This window comes from Ptiloglossa arizonensis, chromosome 6, assembly GCF_051014685.1.
Source record: "Ptiloglossa arizonensis isolate GNS036 chromosome 6, iyPtiAriz1_principal, whole genome shotgun sequence".
NCBI classification, from domain to species: domain Eukaryota; kingdom Metazoa; phylum Arthropoda; class Insecta; order Hymenoptera; family Colletidae; genus Ptiloglossa; species Ptiloglossa arizonensis.
Window position 1 is genome coordinate 15,392,621 of NC_135053.1, and position 18,496 is coordinate 15,411,116.

At 49.8% G+C, this 18,496-nt stretch overlaps 1 protein-coding gene across 3 annotated transcripts in view; it reads left to right on the forward strand.

Annotated features, from left to right (window-relative positions):
• The window catches only part of Klu (zinc finger protein klumpfuss), a 115,342-nt gene extending 98,872 nt beyond the window's left edge, over positions 1 to 16,470 (forward strand). For 2 of the 3 annotated variants that reach the window (XM_076314101.1, XM_076314100.1), the window contains exon 2: positions 14,604 to 16,470. In XM_076314101.1, coding sequence (XP_076170216.1) covers positions 14,688 to 16,355 — 1,668 coding nt within the window. In that variant the 5' untranslated portion in view covers positions 14,604 to 14,687 and the 3' untranslated portion in view covers positions 16,356 to 16,470. Of the gene's footprint in view, positions 1 to 14,079; positions 14,402 to 14,603 lie in introns of those variants that run through there. The other variant, XM_076314099.1, reaches the window with a different exon arrangement.
• The last annotated feature ends 2,026 nt before the right edge of the window (positions 16,471 to 18,496 follow it).

The window sequence follows — 18,496 nt, forward strand, 5'->3', positions numbered from 1 at the left end:
ATCTCGGCTTTCCGCTCGCGGTCGCGGCGGGTTTCGAGCCGGATTTCTGGAATCGAGACGCAGAACGCTACTCGCTCGTGTTTTCACTTGTTATTGCCGGCTCGCGTTATCTGCCCGCTGACCGGCGAGGATTTTACGAGCCTCCTTGCATTATCAAGCTGAGTCGCGGCCACTCGAAGTAAACGCGGCTCGCGAACGACGTTGCTTGTTACGCGGTCAATGTTATTAGTTCGTGGAATGCTCTCTAGGCCTGGTGACGCAAAGAATCGGGAGCAAACGGGCAAGCAGGAGCAAATGTTAAACGAACGAGCTATTTATTTGCGGCGCGCGCGCGTCACTGCGCCCCGTCCAGTTAAGGAAGCCGACCACGAGCGTCTTCTCTCCCCTCTTACGCGTTCCTCTCTCTCTCTCTCTCTCTCTCTCTCTCTCTCTCTCTCTCTTATCGCGGCTAGTTTTCGTTCGGTTGAGAGTACAGGAACGAGAGAGTCTCGATCGATAACCGACCCAGCGCGTCGAATTCTAGAAACGATCGCTTCCCGGTCTCTACGGATCCAGATACTTCCCTCACTGGGGATAGATATCGGGGCGTCGACGAACCATCGTGTTTGAATTTAGATACAGCCGTAGAGGGAACCTGGAATGATCCACGGGACTGTGTTGTTTCAATGTAGAAGCTTCTGGGAAGAATAAGAATCGATAGATGGGATTCGCGATTGGAATTAGGAACGGTTCCACGGGTCATTTCTGACCCGGAGAGACTCGCCTCGGTCGATCGAACTGTTAAAGTTTCTCTAGGAATTAAGAAGAGATTCGTAATTGGAATCTGGAAAGGTAACACGGGTCAGAAAAGACCCGGAGACACTCTCGCCTTGGTCGATCGAACTGTTAAAGTTTCTCTAGGAATTAAGAAGAGATTGGAGATTGGAATCTGGAAAAGATCTCCCGGGTCTTTTCTGACCCGGAGAGACTCACCTCGGTCGATCGAACCTTTAAAGTTTCTCTAGGAATTAAGAAGAGATTCGAGATTGGAATCTGGAAAGGTTCCATGGGTCTTTTCTGACCCGGAGTGACTCTCGCTTTGGTCGTTCGAACTGTCAAAATTTCTCTAGGAATTAAAAAGAAATTCGTGATTGGAATTTGGAAAGGTTCCACGGGTCTTTTCTGACCCGGAGACTATCCCTCAGTCGATAGTACTGTTAAAGTTTCTCTAGGAATTAAAAAAAAATTAGAGATTGGATTCTGAAAATATCTCCCGGGTCTTTTATGACCCGGAGATTCTCCCTCGGTCGATCAAACCGTTAAAATTTCTCTAGGAATTAAAAAGAGATTAGAGATTGGAATCTGGAAAGATCTCCCGGGTTTTTTCTGACCCAGAGAGACTCTCCCTTCGATCGATCGAACCGTTTCTCTAGGAATTAAGAAGAGTAGGATCAAGTAATAGAATCTATTTTCGAAGTATTAGCGTACGGTCGAGTTACGGGTCCGTGTGGACCCAGGGCGTGGTCACGTCCGTGGACGACCAAACCGCCGATACAGCGAGTTAATTGAGCCGTCCGGACCAACAGGTTGTGTATTACCCTATCCTAGGTTACGATGAAATTACTAGTCCATTACGAGACAGAGTGTTCCTTTTTCATAGAACGAGAATCCGTCAGGAATGGCTGGCTACCAGAACATTAAGGAACGCGGTATCATCGATACGTTTACGACGCTCTCAACGAACTACTTCGCGGAGTCTTCTGGGAATTCAAGTTCCTCGATAATTAGAACATTCGGAAACATTCCGTCGAATCCACCTGATCGCGAACGAGCAGCAGTGTTTCGAGTGAACGCGGAACGCAACTTATCGTTAGACGTCGTCCTCCGGCGAGGTCTGGTGCCACTTAAACGGTATTAGGCGATTCTTCGTGCCCGTGTCCAGTGTCTTCTGCGATTTTTTCCCTCGGATCGTGTCGATTTATCGATGCCCGTTCGATAGAAATCAGCGTCGAAACGCAAGGATTTGAAACGTTATCTCGACGACGAACGAAACGGCACCGTTAGTCTCGCCGATGTAACGACACGTGTGGCGTATTCCCTTTTGTACGTTTCTAAGCGCGGTACAAATTCGATATTTTGTTTTCGAACCAAGTTACCCCAACGACCCGGTGTAAGTGTAATTCGAATCGATCGAGTACATTTGTACGTATTTAACTTTGCAACAAAGAAACTTTAACCTTCTTCCCTGTACATACCAACTGGTTACTTGCGAGCAATTTTTCAATCGATGGAAAGAACATTGTTGAACATTTCGTAGACTCTCGAAATTACCCGATACGAAAAGATGTGACAATCCTCCGCTGAAACTTTTCCACGAACTCGAAGCGTAAACGCATCAACGCACAAAGAGACTCCTAAAACCATCCAACGTTAGGAGTTAAAGACTCCTCGACGCGTTCCGCCGCGTACTTTCGGCCAGAAAATTTCCCCCACCGTTGGAAAGACCTTCGACTCGAAAACCGTGGAGCATTCGTCGGTTGGTTCGCGCGAGTAATCACGGAAACGGGGAATTCACCCGCATTAATCACTCTCGCAGCCGGTACAGGTGATTCCTCGGTCGAGAAGGGTACTCGGGGGCTGGCTCTCTCGCTCGCTCGCGGATTCTCAGCTGCTGCTCACCGACTCCTTTTTAGATTCCGGTCTAGTGACGGATCGCTAATGATTCTCCCGCTCCCCGTTCGCCCGACGCGGTCCGCGTCGCGAACCAACCAACGGAGGGTGGACGCGCCGCGAGTCGTAAAAAGCCCCGCGGCTACGGCGACGGGAAAATCGCGAGAGTTTAATTACCAGAGGCCGGCTCGCGTCACGGAGGATGTCAACCGTGGCCGAGCGACTAACGACTCGGCTATCCACCGAGAGAAGGAGATTCGCCTACCGATAACGATCGTTTCAGGAGCGCGTTTTCAATGGCGCCGCGCGGCTCGAGGCCCGACGCGCGCGCCTTTCCTACCCATCCTTCGTTCTCTAATGGCAGGGAGCGCCGGTTAAATAATTACGCCGCGGTTCAGCAGCCCGGCATTTAAATAAGAACTTCGTATCGAGGCTCGTCTATCTTGCACGGCGGTGAACGAAATGACGCGTTAAATATTAACGCGCGAGCGCGGCCACGTCACCGCGGGGACAAGGAAGGGGATGGAAAATGAGAAACGGAAACGACGATAAGTTAATAACACCGATGGTGGAGCGAACGAATCGATTAAGAACGCGATCGTGGAACGTTGTTTCGTCGACGGAGCCTCGCCCGTCGAGACGCCGTGCACCGAGTTGATCACTCGCAACGCAGCGCGCGCCCGTCGTTGGTCACTTGCAACGTCCTGCGCGCCCGCGTCGTTCCAAGCGGTGTAACTCGGTGAAAAAAAATCGTATTTCGACTTTCGAGGGCTCGTTGCACAGGGGAGGCTTCGATCTTCGAACTCGTCGCGATTTTAATCGCGTGAAAAATTTTCTAGACGATCGAGAGCGATTTGAAGTTTTTCAATTTCTTCAAGAGAACTATCCTCCGTCTTCCGTTCGCTATCTGGTGTCAGACGATCGTCGGAGGGAATTCAATCATGAGATACGAAAGTGGAAGATTCGAATGTAGGATTATTTCTCGCGAAATTACAACGATTCGACGGATAAGAACTTTACTACCTCTGTACACACGTTCAAAGAAGAAAACAAAAGCGAACGAGCAACGAACAAAGTTATCGACGCGATTAGAGCTTCTGCAATCGTGAACATTTAAAGCTGGACAATTTCAGCTCGTAACTTCGTCGTTCCCATACAACGTACGACCATGGTTCGTGACTTTCGTCCGCTCGAGACCGCGTTGCCGATCGCGTTCCGAGAAGAACGAGAGCGACGACAGAAGCCGACGCGCGATTAAAGCGAGCAGAGGAGAATTGACGTCTTATTAAGCGACGGATTACGTTGGCCGGTCCCCGAGTCGTACGGGCGGAGAGCATCAACAAGTGGAGGCGAAGGGCATCGGCCGTTATCATCGGCGGGTCGTCCCGACGCGGCGAGAAGTGATTCAGCGAATTCTCAGCGTCCCTTTACAGCGGCACCGGCCAATCGATTACACGCCAATCGGATCGACGGATCGCGCTAACTAGATCGTGAGGGGAGAGAAGCCGACGCGACGGTGCTATACCAACTTTGTAATCGCGGCTCCGCACGGCTACCACCACCAACGGAGTCCCCCGACCTGTCGTCGGGTTCGCTCGTCGAGTCATCGGGGACCCCGGTGTCGTCTCGCGTGGTCGTTCGATCGTAAAAAAAAAAGAGAAATACAGTAGAAGGGGAAACATTCAGGAGAGAGGGAGAAAAATAACGAAGAGGGAAAGAAAACAAAGGAGAAGGAAAATAATTGAAAAGAAGGGAAAACAATAAAGTGGAGAGGGAAATAAAGATTGGGAGAAGAATAAAGGAGAGGGAAAGGGAATGAAGAAGGAGGACAAAATTGAAAAGAAGGAAAAACAATAAAGTGGGAGAGAAATAAAGATGGGGAGAAGAATAAAGGAGAGGGAAAGGGATTAAACAAGGAGGAAAAAATTGAAAAGAAGGGAAAGTAATAAAGTGGAGAGAGAAATAAAGATGGAGAGAAGAATGAGGGAGAGGGAAAGAAATAAAGGAGAAAAGAAAAATTAAGGAGGAAAAAAATAAAGAAGAAGGAAACGATCGGGGGACATCTTTGAAGCGGGAGGGGGCTCTGAGGCTCTCGTAGAGGAGTTTATAATACCTCGTCGGTCGTTTTCTCGGGCGCTTTATATGGGGGCGGAAACGGAGAGTAGAAACCGCGGAGAGTACAGATTTATGGAGCTCGATCTCCGTTGATCGTCGCTACAAGAACCCGTGCCGGAGGAGTTACTACTTAGCCGTTTAACGTTTGTTCGGCGATACAAGTATCTCTCCGCCGGAGATACGGGGAACGGATTCGACGCGTAATTCCGCCCGATTAGTCGTTCGTCGAGTCGTTTGGCCAAACTCCGCTCGAGGTATGCCTCGAGGTATGTCGCTTTGGAGAGAAAAAAGAAACAAAAGATGGCGACACTTTTACGGAGAATTTGCGCATGTGTATATTTATCATTTCTTGCGATCGATCGAAACGAACGACGCGAGATTGTCTTCAAAGAGAAAGAGAAAGAGAGAGAGAAAAAAGAAACAAAAGATGGCGGCACTTTTACGGAGAATTTGCGCATGTGTATATTTATCATTTCTTGCGATCGATCGAAACGAACGACGCGAGATTCTGTTCAGAGAAAGAGAGAAAAAAACAAAAGATGGCGACACTTTTACGGAGAATTTGCGCGCGCGCGTGTATTTATCGTTTCTTGCGATCGATCGAAACGAACGATTAGCTTTGAAAAAAAAAAAAAAAAAAAAAAAACGGAGGTTCGAATCGGAGAATCTTTTTTGCTCTTGGCCGCCTACGGTTGTTCGCGAGAAATTTACGCGGAAAATCGTTTCTCGCGATCGATCGAAATCGACGTTGAGATGCTCTTCGGAGAAAGAAAAGAATCCACGGAGAGAACTTTTCCTCTTCCGATCGCCTACGGGTGGTTCGCGAAGAGATTTACGAGATCGATTGCTCGTATCGTGTGATCTTACGAGTTCGTGTCGTCTTTTGCCATGATCGACAAAGTATGCGATCTTTGTCTATATTAACGATCTCGCACAACCTTGAATTGCTGCACTTTTAACCAACCGATCCCTGTTTATGCACTACTGGCACGGTATCAAATGTTTGTAAGTAACCAAAATTAATTTCTCGCTAAAAGAATCGACCGCAGATTATATGTCCCTTGTCCAAATAATAAAAAAAAGATGTCGAATATTGTCCAGCTCGGACCGATCGAAAGAAACAAAAGACAAGTTTACAACGAAAGAAACAGAATCCTTTATTATAGGATCCTTTAATCCTTATTATAGGATTGAAGAATAAATCCTTTATTATCCTTTATTTATTAGAATTTTTATTCCACTCCTCTCGACAAATACTACAACCCCTCGAAGTCTTCCACCCTTCTTCACCACTCACTGCAAACATTCACTCGTCGAGTACCAAAAGGCCCTAAATTCTCGGACCCATTTTTCCTCACAATGCATACATAATTTTCTTCGAAGATAATACAAAACGAAGAAAGGTCGTTGTATTATCACATTAACAAATTTTTCCCGCGCAAAGTACGCGAGGCTCGCATTCGCGTAGGAACCTGCGCAAACGGTGTCAAACACCCCCCAAAGTTCCTCCTCGTAATCGGTGAACTCTGATTCAACGAAAGGGTTAACGAAGCAGGGATGGATCGTTTTCGTTATCTTTCCACCGAGGTGGTTCGATTGTTCGACCCGATCCTAAGCGAGAGAGAGAAAAAAGGTTCGGTTGAATCTCTTTCGTCGATCGAACGCGCAACTGTTGAATAATTAATAATCGCGAGACGAGGTCCATCGACGGATCCTCTGCTCGTGCATCGTCTCGCTGGCGATTTTCTGGATCGAGTCGCGATGGTTCGTGGTCGAAGTCGTCACTCCGGTGCCCCGAGTAGGAAAAAGGACCACGACGTGCGACAGGTTTTCGTGGAAAAGAAGAAGCGCGGCTCCGCGCTCCTCGCGGAGAGATATCTCGCGTTGGAGCGAGCGCGAGAAAGATCGAGGTGGAACGGGCCGGTCCCGGGGCCTTATATAATAAAATACTTGCAACCATTCGCGGGTGACGTTAAGTATGATAGTTGCTTTTTGCATCTCCGGGGGAACGTGGACGGCCTGGCGTGGTTATTTATTGACCGATGAGTCGCGATTTAAGGAAAGGGAAAAAAGGAAAAAATTTACACGTACGCCTGAGCGCGCGCGCGCGCGCTCGTGAGAACAACAAAACGACGAACAGCGTCGTTACAACGTTGCCAGGGCCCCGTTGAAGTTTTCGTCCTCGACGATCGGGCGAGATTACTCTCTCGCAACCCCCGTGGATCGGTAGGAACGACGACGAAGACGACCGTACGAGGAAAACTGCGAATGTACGACGAACATGGTAGAAAGAGAGAAGAGGAACGCAGCTTCGCGTCGTATAGCTCCTTAAATCAACCCTAGTTGGCTTGTCAGCCGTGCGGCGCGCGTTCCCTTTCGCGGCGCACAAATTACGGCGCGTTTAATTACCGTCCGATATCCAGGGGGCCATTAATCACCCCGTCGATAACCCGTAATTTTCCACCGACGATAAAATCTGTCGCGCGACACTCGCGATCCCCGTCAAACCGAGACGCACACCGACCGCCTCTTTAAAACTGTTCCAAAAAAGGTACACGCGCGCGGGATTCGAAACGATCGAACGAGAAACGGTCCTGTTGCGATCACGTGGATTTGACGTTGCTCGAGGGGGCGTGTTCGGTCGCGCAACTAAGAAAATAGACACGGAGGGACTTTCCTCGGAGTGGAAACTCCGTAACGATCGATACGAGAACGAGAAATCTCGAGGCATACCTCGAAGGTACGAAGATACTTGAACGACCGTATTCTCGGTCGTTGGACAGATTTTTAACGCGGTCCCAACGATTCCCGATCCCCGCTCCCCGTACGAGAGAGACACGACCGGACGGTTTTCTCTAACCGTGGCCTATGTAGATACCAACGATCGGCTTCTCTTCGGTAGCCCGTCTGGTTTTTTGGTAGCAGTTTGCCGGAGACCCGCCGCCACCGAGCCGAGCCTGCCTGCCCTAAGGCCACCTCTTTCCTTCCGAAGGTGGAACGGTGGATGGACGCGGGGTAGCGATGGCCTCGAACCGCTCGCGAGACGCGAGTTTCCAACCGGTGGGATTTTTTCGCGCTCGATCTTGGGAAACTTTTGTCAAGTTTGTTGACCTTCTCGGTGGAAAAGTATGCGTGTGTAAAAATATTACCATGGACGAAGGAAAGTTTAGTATTCTTACTGGTGGCAAAGGAAAGTTAAGTATTTTTACTGGAGAGAAAGAAATGTTAAGTATTCTTATTTTGTAGGGAAAGATAAGTTAAGTATTTTTATTGTAGAGAAAGAGAAGTTAAGTATTCTTATTTTGTAGGGAAAGAAAAGTTAAGTATTTTTACTGTAGAGAAAGAAATTTAAGTATTCTTATTGTCGGGAAAGAAAAGTAAAGTATTCCTACTGTAGATAAGGAAAAGTAAAGTATTCTTGCTGTAGTCAAAGTAAAGTATTTTGACTTTACACATTGTAAACAAAAGTATTTTTACTTCTTTTCTAATTGTATAACACATATAAAATAATAGCTTGAATATTTAAAAATAATATAAAGAAAGAGTCACATGTGACGCCTACAATGAGAATAGTATTCTTCTTAAACCGATTTCCACCCCTTTTTTATGAAAAATACAGGAGGTTCTAATATCTATAAACGAGGGTGTATAACTGTACACCCTTTATATTATTTAAAAATAATATAAAGAAAGAATCACATGTGACGCCTACAATGAGAATAGTATTCTTCTTAAACCGATTTCCACCCCTTTTATATGGAAAATACAGGACATTCTAATATCTATAAACGAGGGTGTATAACTGTACCCTAATAAACGTCGCATCTTAAAGAATCCCTTTAAACGAAAGAATATCGTTAATTGGTAATTGGTAGTTGTTTTCGACGAAGGAACTTTCTGAATCGACGAACAAATCGAAGTAAAGGTATCGGGTGAAAAGTAGTACAATATAATTTACGAAAAATCATCTACTAGATAAACGATCGACGCTCGAACGAGATATTCGATCATCGATCGTTTCGCGCGTGAATTTCGAACGAGGACGGTTCACATTTGTTCGAAATGAAATCGTGTATGCACAATTGCAGCGAAAGAATCTCTTCTCGCGGGACGAGAAGCCGAGTTCCTCGATACGGGAACGCGTCGCTTTGAAGTTCACGTCGATCGAGGGAAGACGAGAGAGGCCATCGAACGACGCAGACGATTCTTCACGAATGACGTAACGACGAACCGAGTGATTTGAGGAATAACGGGCAGACTATCCGCAAGGTCTTTAATAAATCTTAATCTCCGTTCGTTGATAATAACGCCAGGCGATTTGCATATCGACTTGGACGCTTCGAGACGTCCCCGTTGACCTTCGAGACGGGAAAATAAATTTTTGAATTTCACGAATTGGGTTTCGAATGATTCTACTACAGAATCTACAATCTCCAACCCTGAAATTTTCTTCGCATCTATGAAACCGCAGCTTAGTAGCGGTCGAACTCGTTAACAGTAGATCTAGATCCTCGTTAAGAGTACAAAGAAGAATACCTTCGATATACTTGACATCGGTAGAAAATAGAATTTAAATTCGAAACACGAACGCTAACGACGAAACGGTATTTACTCGTGATCGAGAAAAAGTTTGCGCACTTATTTGCATTACACGTACAAGCGCGTCCATGTTAACTTCGAAAAATATATATAAAAAAAGGAAATAAAATTCCGAAAAATAATCCATAAGAAAACGGTTCGAAAGTTTCCGTCGATTCGCGGATTCGCGAGGGGATCGCGTCCATCGCCGGACGCCGGAGCACCCGGTATATGGACGGATCGTGCGGGAGAGAAAGATCAAGCGCTCCACCCACGCCCATGTCTCAACCTGTTCTGTTTCTCCCGTCGAGCCGCGGTTACAGGTGCCTCCCCGAGGGCATTCCTGCTGGAATTCTTCACCGATGATCCCCGGCCGAGGCCCTCCTGCAAATTCTCTCTCTCGCGGTTTACCGACGCGAGTCGAAATCGTCTCACGGAGTCGTCGAAACGCCGCAACTCGGTTTCGTCTCTCTCTCTCTCTCTCCCTTCTTTCGTTCTCTCTCCGTCACGCCTTTCCTCCGTCCTCGCGACGTCTCGTCGGGCTCGTATCCGCGACGAAAAATCAGAAAAGACCCCGGAGGCGTCCACGGAACATCGACGCGGAGGAATCTAACCGGTCGATTAAGTTTCTCCTCTCTAATGAAACACGGTAATCGGGTTACATAATCGGTGTGTGACGCAAAGCGACGACCGTCGCCGGGAGTGATTTCTACGAACGGCCGAGACTCGGCGTCCAGGCGAATCAGCCTCAAAACGTGACCGACCGACCATTAAGCTTTCCCGAATGCCCTTCGACGGAACGTCGGGGAATAAAGTCCCGTGGAGAGAAAGGGAACGCGTCGCGCGACTCGAACGCTAGAGCGAGAAAGATAGAAGCGACGACCGACCGACCGACCGACTCTCGAGTTTCACGAAACTCTCTCGTTCCTCTCTCGGGGGCTCTCGATCTCTCGAAGCGTGCGAGCGGACTGCTTGAAATAATCGTTCCGATGGCTCGGAGTGGGGGTCGGCTCTGTCTCGATGTCGCGAAGGAGCGAGGCAAAAGGAACACGCGCTCCGAACCTCGCGAACGCGAAGAGTAGGAGAGCGAGGAAGCGAAACGAATAGGGAGAACCGAGACGAGTGCTACGGTGTATATATACGGTGCGACGGGTTAGCTGGTGGGGGGTGAACGGGGCGAGGAGGGGAGGACGGCAGTAACGTACGCCCACACATCCTCGTCGGGGACCTGTTCTCGGCTTTTACGTTCTGACATCTTTTCACTCCGTTTACGAGTCCCCTTTACGTTTTACGACCGATCATCGGGGGCCCTTTCTCTCTGCGAGATTCTACCGACCGCGCCGCGCCGGCTCGACTCGCGGCCAGAAGGGTAAAGGGAACGAGAGGAACGAAACGAAGGAAACAAGAAAACGATCATCGCCGCGGTACGAGGAACGAGCGAGACTCACCGCGAGTGGGGATAGAGAGAGAGAAAGAGAGAGAGAGAGACCCGATCCACGCTCGTGTGGACCGCCGTGAGACTCCGCTATCCGGACGCGGATCTTTCGATGCTCGATACGAATATTGCGTCGAATGGCCACGAATATGTTCGCTCCACGGAAAATGGAAGTCCATCGACGGCCGGATACAAAGGAGATCCCGTCGATATACTCTCTATCGAGTCTCCTCGGATCACGGTCCGCGGGGAGAACCCGGACGAGCGTGACGACGCTCGTTGAAAACGGAACCGCCCGTTTAACCGCGCGAAACGTTACAATGTGTACCGGCCCTTCGGTCGTGGACTTTTCAATGTCGCGCGGAGGGTCTTGACACGTTTCGCGGCTGGAAGGACGCGCGAGAGGAGGCTCGACGGGGGTCAAGGCCGATTCTATCGACCCGTACAACGACCAATTATTATTCTTTTTTCAAAATTGGCGTTCGTCGTCGACGAAAATTCGTACGACGTCTAGGTAAATTGAACGAGGGTCATCGATGAACTTTCAGAAGGTACGCAGTTCTTTGGTACGCGGAGTAATTTTCACGTGTAAATCTGGTAAACTTTCAGCGAGTACACGGCCATATTGGTACGCGGAATAATTTTCACGTGTAAACCTGGTAAACTTTCAGCTAGTACACGTTTACTTTGGTACGCGGAGTAATTTTCACGTGGAATTTCTCGAAACGAAGAACGAACATCGAAGAGACACACTCGTGTATTTTAAGAGTTTCTTGCGTACTGCCTAGCTGCGTTTCTGGGAATGGAAGTAACGTTACTTTGCGTCGGAGATCATTGTTTCGAAGAAATAAAGAAGGCAGGAATCGAAACTCTCCGCTGTGGTTATCTGTCTTCCATTGGGTTTCGATTTCGACCGTTTCGATTTTAAATTACCAAAGTCCACCGAATGGACTCGCAACGAGACGCGGTAACTTTTGGTTTGAAGAAGAGTATCGATGTTTGCAGAAATCGTTGGAGTTGATTTCGACTCGATGGTCAGCTTCGAAATACTCGAATTTCGACCGTGAAGCCGATCGTCGTTCTCTACCCTCCGACGAGATTACGCCAATGCTCGCGGAGGTGTAAAGTTGAAGCGGTGTCGCAAAGAGACGCGCTTCTTTTTCTGAGAAATTGTATTATCGTTTATCGAGGTATTATAATACTTATCGTATTATTGCAAATCAAGGAAAAGTTCTTCCCCAATGATCAAAATTCTATAAACTTTTCTCGAACGCGATAAGTAAAACGACCATCGTTGACTACACGCGTTTTCCCGCGCTTTTCGAGTTAACCTATTCGCTACACCGGGCGACTATAGTCGTCCTCCACGAGACACCATTTGCACACTATGGACGATTACAGTCACCTGACAAGGAAATATACTTAAGGCGTGTTTCCAGTTAGGTAAAATTTAGACAAGGACGCACAATAAAAGCACAATTCTATCGAGGCAACATTATAGGCAAAATGACGCACGTGACGTTTCTTTCTCTTTTCAACTGTTATTCAAAGCGATCGCCAAATGCAAGGCCGCCATTAATGTTTCCAAAGACACGATACGCAGTGTTATTGCCTCGGTGAAATTAGTTTCGTCGTGTACCGCGTAAAAACACGCGACATTGGACGGTTACATGTCGCGCACCAAGAACAGTTAACATTCGGCGACACGTGGCGTGGTACAAGTCGCCTAAGTGGAAACTCGCCTTTATAGTCGGCTGCCACGAGACACAACTTACACGAACGACTACAGGGGCTCGCTACGGTCCTTTTCAACGTTCACTCGGAACGAGTTTAGCGAGAAATTGTCAATTAAAAGAAATGTTCCACTTCTTCAATGATGAAAATTTGCAAAAACTTTTCTCGAGCGCGAGATAAGCGAAACGACGATAGTTCTGCGCGCGCAATGCGTACACTTTTGGCGGGAACGTTCCAACGGAGAGGATCTGCGCATAGAAAGGGTTAATTTCGGTTAGCAATTCGGTCGTTTCGCCACGAAATGATTATGCGATCGAATCGCTGGAAACTCTTCGTCCAGATATTTGTGTTCCGACTCTGCCTTCCGGGAATGTATTTCTATTACGTGGATGCTACCAATGACTGCAAAATCGTCTCGTGGGGTTGCCTTGTGCGTGTCAAAGAGGAAGGAACGCGTGGAAACTTGTTTCGGGGGGTGGATCGGGGATGGAAAATGTTTGTAGCAAACTTGTAGACTTCATTCGACGTTACAATATTCTATTCAAGGCGTTTTTGCACTTGTTATTTTCATTCCGTACCGTAAGTGCGACGAAATATTTGGAATTAAATTTTTTGAAGTTGCAAGACTTCTTCACAGGACGGATAAATATAAAATAAAATTCTGGTTTAGACTCTACGATGCAATTCGTCCTCGAAGAGGTTAGAACGATAGTACCTTAAATCTTTGGGCGAAAAGTGTCTCGTATTTTTAACCTCAAGACACACCTAGAGGATCTAAAAGAACGTCTGAGCATCCGGTAGCATTCTAACGATAATTTTGATAGTAGATTAAACGTTAGAAAATATGAACATATAGAAAAAAAATTTTCCATTTAGAAAAATAGAAACATCCTCGAATTTGTATTCTCCTCGTTTGCGCCGCGTTCACCGTGTCCCCGCAATTTGTTCGTCGCCGTGAAATTTTCGGTCGCGCGCCTACGAGCACGCTGTTACGAATTCCCCGCGATCGATTACTCGCCGTTGAAAGAGACAGGCGATATCGTCCAGTTTCGCGTCCCCCAGGACGGGTCCGGCAACTTCTCTCTCGGGAGGGAATAGTCGCCTACACCGAAAAACGAGGATTCGAGCTTCGATTCATCGTCCCGTGAACGTTGATTCATGCGCTCGTGGTGCGCCGCGCGCGCGATTTAAATTTCAAAATAGTCCCGCCGGATACACCTCTCTCGGGCTTACACGCGGTTTTATGACAAAGTGCCGTTGTCGCGTCGAACAAGACGAGCCGTGTGGTCCGCGCGCTCGCATTAAAATAAACGGACGAAAGGTAGGAGAGGAGAGAGAGGTAGATGGGCAACGCTGAGCGAGTTTCTGCAGCGACGATATCCCCTTTCGAAACGACGAACACCTCGACCGTACATCTGGAAAACGTTCGGAAAATTTTCCGCGACGAATCGATGAAAATAATCCCCCGAACCGCGATACGCGTCTACGAGCGCTCTATAGCGTGCGGTGAACGCCCATGGGCGTTCGGTACACGCGTACTTGCAATACTCGAGAAGGTCTCCCGCACGGTGGCCGAGTCTCGTGGAAAATTCCCGCTGGAAGGTTCACGGTGCGCGTTTCCAGCGACGCGCGCGGCGGACTCCGCAACGGCCGCGCGATCGTCTCGCCTTTTGTTCAATGGCTGCGTCGAGCTCGATGACAGACGGTCCCTCGACACCGTGTCAACGTGAAAAAGTAATGAACGTTTCGACGTTGATCTATCAGGATCGCGGCGCGAGTCCACGATTGCGTTCGTTTCACCTGGGTATCGATCGGTGTACACGCGGACCGAGGATCCTCGCCTCGTCCTGTTTCCTCATCGCGCCTCTGGTGCGCCGCGTCGTCGATTCGGTAAGCAATCACGGGTCAAGTGTTTTATAGAACGATCGGGGTTCGATCACGCGTGTTTCTAGAGCCCGATGTTCCTCGTAGGTGTGACTTTTTCGCGAGATTGCGTGCGTTCCGCGAGACACGGGTGTAATTTAACGATATCCGGTAGATCAGAGGGGAAGCAAAGAGAAGTAAGAGCGGCGTGGTTTTTTGGCTGTTTCAGGACGAGGTGGGAGGCAGTACGGTGGTAGCCGAGGGTGTAGTAGGCGGCATAAAGGGCCCAGGCGGCGGGTGCCGCGCATCCTCGATGACGATGGCCGAGAGCGCCGTGGAGGACGCAGCAGCCGCGCCCCCGGGTCCGGCCAAGCCGCCACCGCCCTCCTGCACGAACAACAACACCCTGGCGGCGACCGCGAACCGTAACCACCGGAACCTCCGTAGACGGAAACGTCTCGACCAGGTGCTGGACATCCTGCAACACCGTAGCTCGCCGTCCGAGGGCGAGGTGCTGAGGTTCGAGGGCAGCGGGCCAGCTTCCGAAGAGGAGGAGGACGTGTTCGGTTCGCCGAGGTCCTCGTCGCGATCGGCCACGGACGCCCCATCGGGGATCAGTTTGTTGCCCCTAAGGCTGAAGAGCGAGGAACCCGTGACGCCCACCGAGGAGGAGAGAAACCGAAACGACGTGGATCAACAGCCTCAACAGCAGCCACAGCAGCAGCAACAGCAACAGCAGCAGCAACTACAGCAACAACAACAGCAACAACAGCAGCAGCAGCAACAGCAGCAACAGCAGCAGCAGCAGCAGAATCATCACCCGCACCATCATCCCCATCATCATCGTCATCGGCACAGGCATCATCACTCGAACAACACGAATCACGCGTACGATCACCTACACCCGTCCCATCAGAGATCCACGGCGCCCAAGTACGCGGGATGCACCTGCGCCCAGTGCACCCAATCGGCCAATCCCCCGATGGTGCTACCCTCCCCGACCTCACCGTTGACACCCCTCACACCGCTCACACCGCTCACGCCGCTAGCTCTGCCGCCTCTTACCCCTGGCTCGCTCTCGTCGTACAGCTTCGAGCACTACATGCACACCAAGTACCTGCCGGACATCTTTCGCGGACGTAGCCACTCGGACTCGGACCTGGTGCCGGGATGGGACCAGAAGCCGCCGCTGTCCACCTTCTCGGTGTTCGTGAACCATCCGTTGCGCAGCGGTTCGTTGGAGAGCGACACCACCAGCCCCCAGGAGTCACCGTTGGATCTCTCGATGAAGAATCTGATGGCGTCCGCGGCGGCGGCCGCAGCGGCGGCAGCGGTCTCCGGTAGACCGCCGGCACTTCAGTTACTGCCCCCGGGTATCGTCTCGAGGAGCTCGGTGAGCGTACCGGTGGTGAAGGGCGACGTTGCATCGCCAACGACCAAGGAGAGCGTCGCGGTGCGCTACAACCTCGAGGTATCGCCCGTTGTGGAGGAGATGCCACCGGGGGCCGACGTCGCGTACGTCTGTCCGGTTTGCGGTCAGATGTTCAGCCTCCACGATCGTCTCGCGAAGCACATGGCCTCGAGGCATCGCAGACAAGGACCCCAGGACGCCTCCGCGAAAGCTTACCTCTGCGACGTATGCAAGAGGAGTTTCGCTAGGTCAGATATGCTCACGCGGCACATGAGGCTGCACACGGGCGTCAAACCGTACACGTGCAAGGTATGCGGCCAGGTGTTCAGCAGGTCGGATCACCTGAGCACGCACCAGAGAACCCACACAGGGGAGAAACCGTACAAGTGTCCGCAGTGCGCGTACGCCGCTTGCCGACGCGACATGATCACCAGGCATCTGAGGACCCACGCCCGTTTCCCGGACGTTCAGACGCCCAAGAGCGAACCGGGCCTCCTCGCCGGCGAGGACAGCCCAACGTCGTTCGCCCAGGAGATGGCATCGCCGTCTGCCACGATCAAGGCCGAATGACGCCGGCCGGCTGGATGACCGCGATTCCCCGCCGCGGTACACCGCGGTAACCGAGGAAGGGGACGTCCCTGCGCGACGGAGAGGCTACAAGCCGCCGTCGCTAGGTCCCAGCGACGTCGACACAAGGACTAGGGACTCGACTCAGAGTGGGAGGGGCGAACACGAGCAACGGGTGGGGATGGAATACGCGGAATCGTATCGACGGTTTCGCGAATACCCCTGCGCCGCGACGGCTGAGGTATACGGTACGCGGCGTGCGGTGAACGCCCACTGGCGTTCGTAACGCGTGTACGCTTCGTACGCGAGACAATCTTCCGCACAGGGGGGTAAGTTTCGGGGCTTGTTTTTCTTTTTTTTTTTTTTTTAAATTAATTCCGTCGGTCTTCGTACATCTCGCGCGACGTCGAGGCGCGTTCAAGGCTTTTGACAGTATTATCGTGGTTCCTCGTCTTCCCCGTGTCGCTCCTCCCCACCCTCGAAACTTGCGCGTCTTCCACGGGGGGTGACCGAATCGGTTCCAGCGACTGTCGACGTTTCCGTAAAGTAGATCTTTTTGGAGGGACCGTTGATTACGTTTTAATTTTTCCTTTTTTTTTCAATTTTTTTTTTAATTTTTAATTTGCGTCGCAGAAAGTCCGCATTTCTTTTCAGTTTCGATTTCGAGGTCCGACGAACGAGCTTTCTCTTTTTTTTCCCGCGATCCTTCGATCGTCGCTGGAACCGACGATACACCCCTGTCGAACGACCACCGCTCGCAGACTCCGAAACCCCGAGCGATCCGAAAGCATTCCCACTGAAACGCGCGAGGATCGGCGAGAACTCGCCGGTGCTAAATGGTACGCTCGAGCGTCGTGACGCGCCGGGACACTCGCGCGGAACAGCTCGCACCTTCCGTTGTCCCGCGAACTAAGAGAGAGAAAAACTTGTGCCAAATTTTATCGGTCGAAAAACATTTGTCGGCGATACGAATCATTTTTTAACCTTTGTTGTTTGTTTTTTTTTTTTTTTTTTTTTTCTTCGCCGGGACCTCGTGTCGCGTCGGAGACCAGCGAACGATTTCCACGAGTACGGGAAAAAGAAACGAGAAAATTGTTTCTCGCGTTCGTCCACCCGGCGTTCCTCTCGAAACACACACACACGTATACACATACATACACCCGTTCGTCGTCGCTCGCGAGAAACCAAAATCGGCGTCGACACGCCCGAGCGGTCCGCGCGGATCCGCTCGCGATCCTCGAGACACCACGGATCGTTCGAACGTTAAAATGGTAACCGAGGTGTTGCATAGATAGGAGTTAGTAGTTGTTAACGATCGAACAGGAGAGAATGTTTATTCTTATTTTTCTTTTTATTTTTTTTTTTTTAACGAATCGTGCGTTGCGAAATTCCTCTTGAACGGCGTCGTGATATATTTATCGAAAATTCGTTGTTACGCGCGACTGAGATACGAATAACGGTTGGATAACGTTTAACGAGGCGAACCAAGCTCAAGGACGAAAAACGCAGACGTAGAAGAGAGAGAGAGTGAGAAAGAAAGAAAGAAAGGTGGCCAGGGAGTCTTTTTTTCCTCCCCGAGCGAAAAGAAAAACGGAAGAAAGTAGAACGAACGTAACCGTACCTGCAGAAAGAAAGAAACTTAAAGCATAATAAAGCGTCTAGACGTAACGTTAATTAGTGGGTAATATTGATATTATTATTGCGTTTTTATTATTATTATTATGAATATTAATATTATTATTATTATTAATATTGTTCGCATTGTAAACCGTCGGTGCGCGAGAATGTTTCGAAGTGCGCGTGCGCGTGCGTGTGCGCTCGCGCCCGCGCGCGGAGGAGCAGAGAAAATATTTTTTTACACACCATCGAGATGACGGGACTCCGCGAGGGGGTCCGTATGAAAACGATAAATTTTCTTAGAGAGAAACGAGCGGAGGGGGAGGGGATAAAATCGGTCGAACGTTTTCACCGAGCGCAGTGCGCGAGTTGTTTACGGATATTTTTTCGTCGATCGAACGAATCGCGACGGAACGTTTGTTCTCTTCCTCCTCGAGAGAGAAAGAGAAAAATAGAAAGACAGAGAGAGGATCGACTCTGTCGCGCTTCCCCTACAGTGCGTTTGACGTTCTCCGATGGGGAATCGC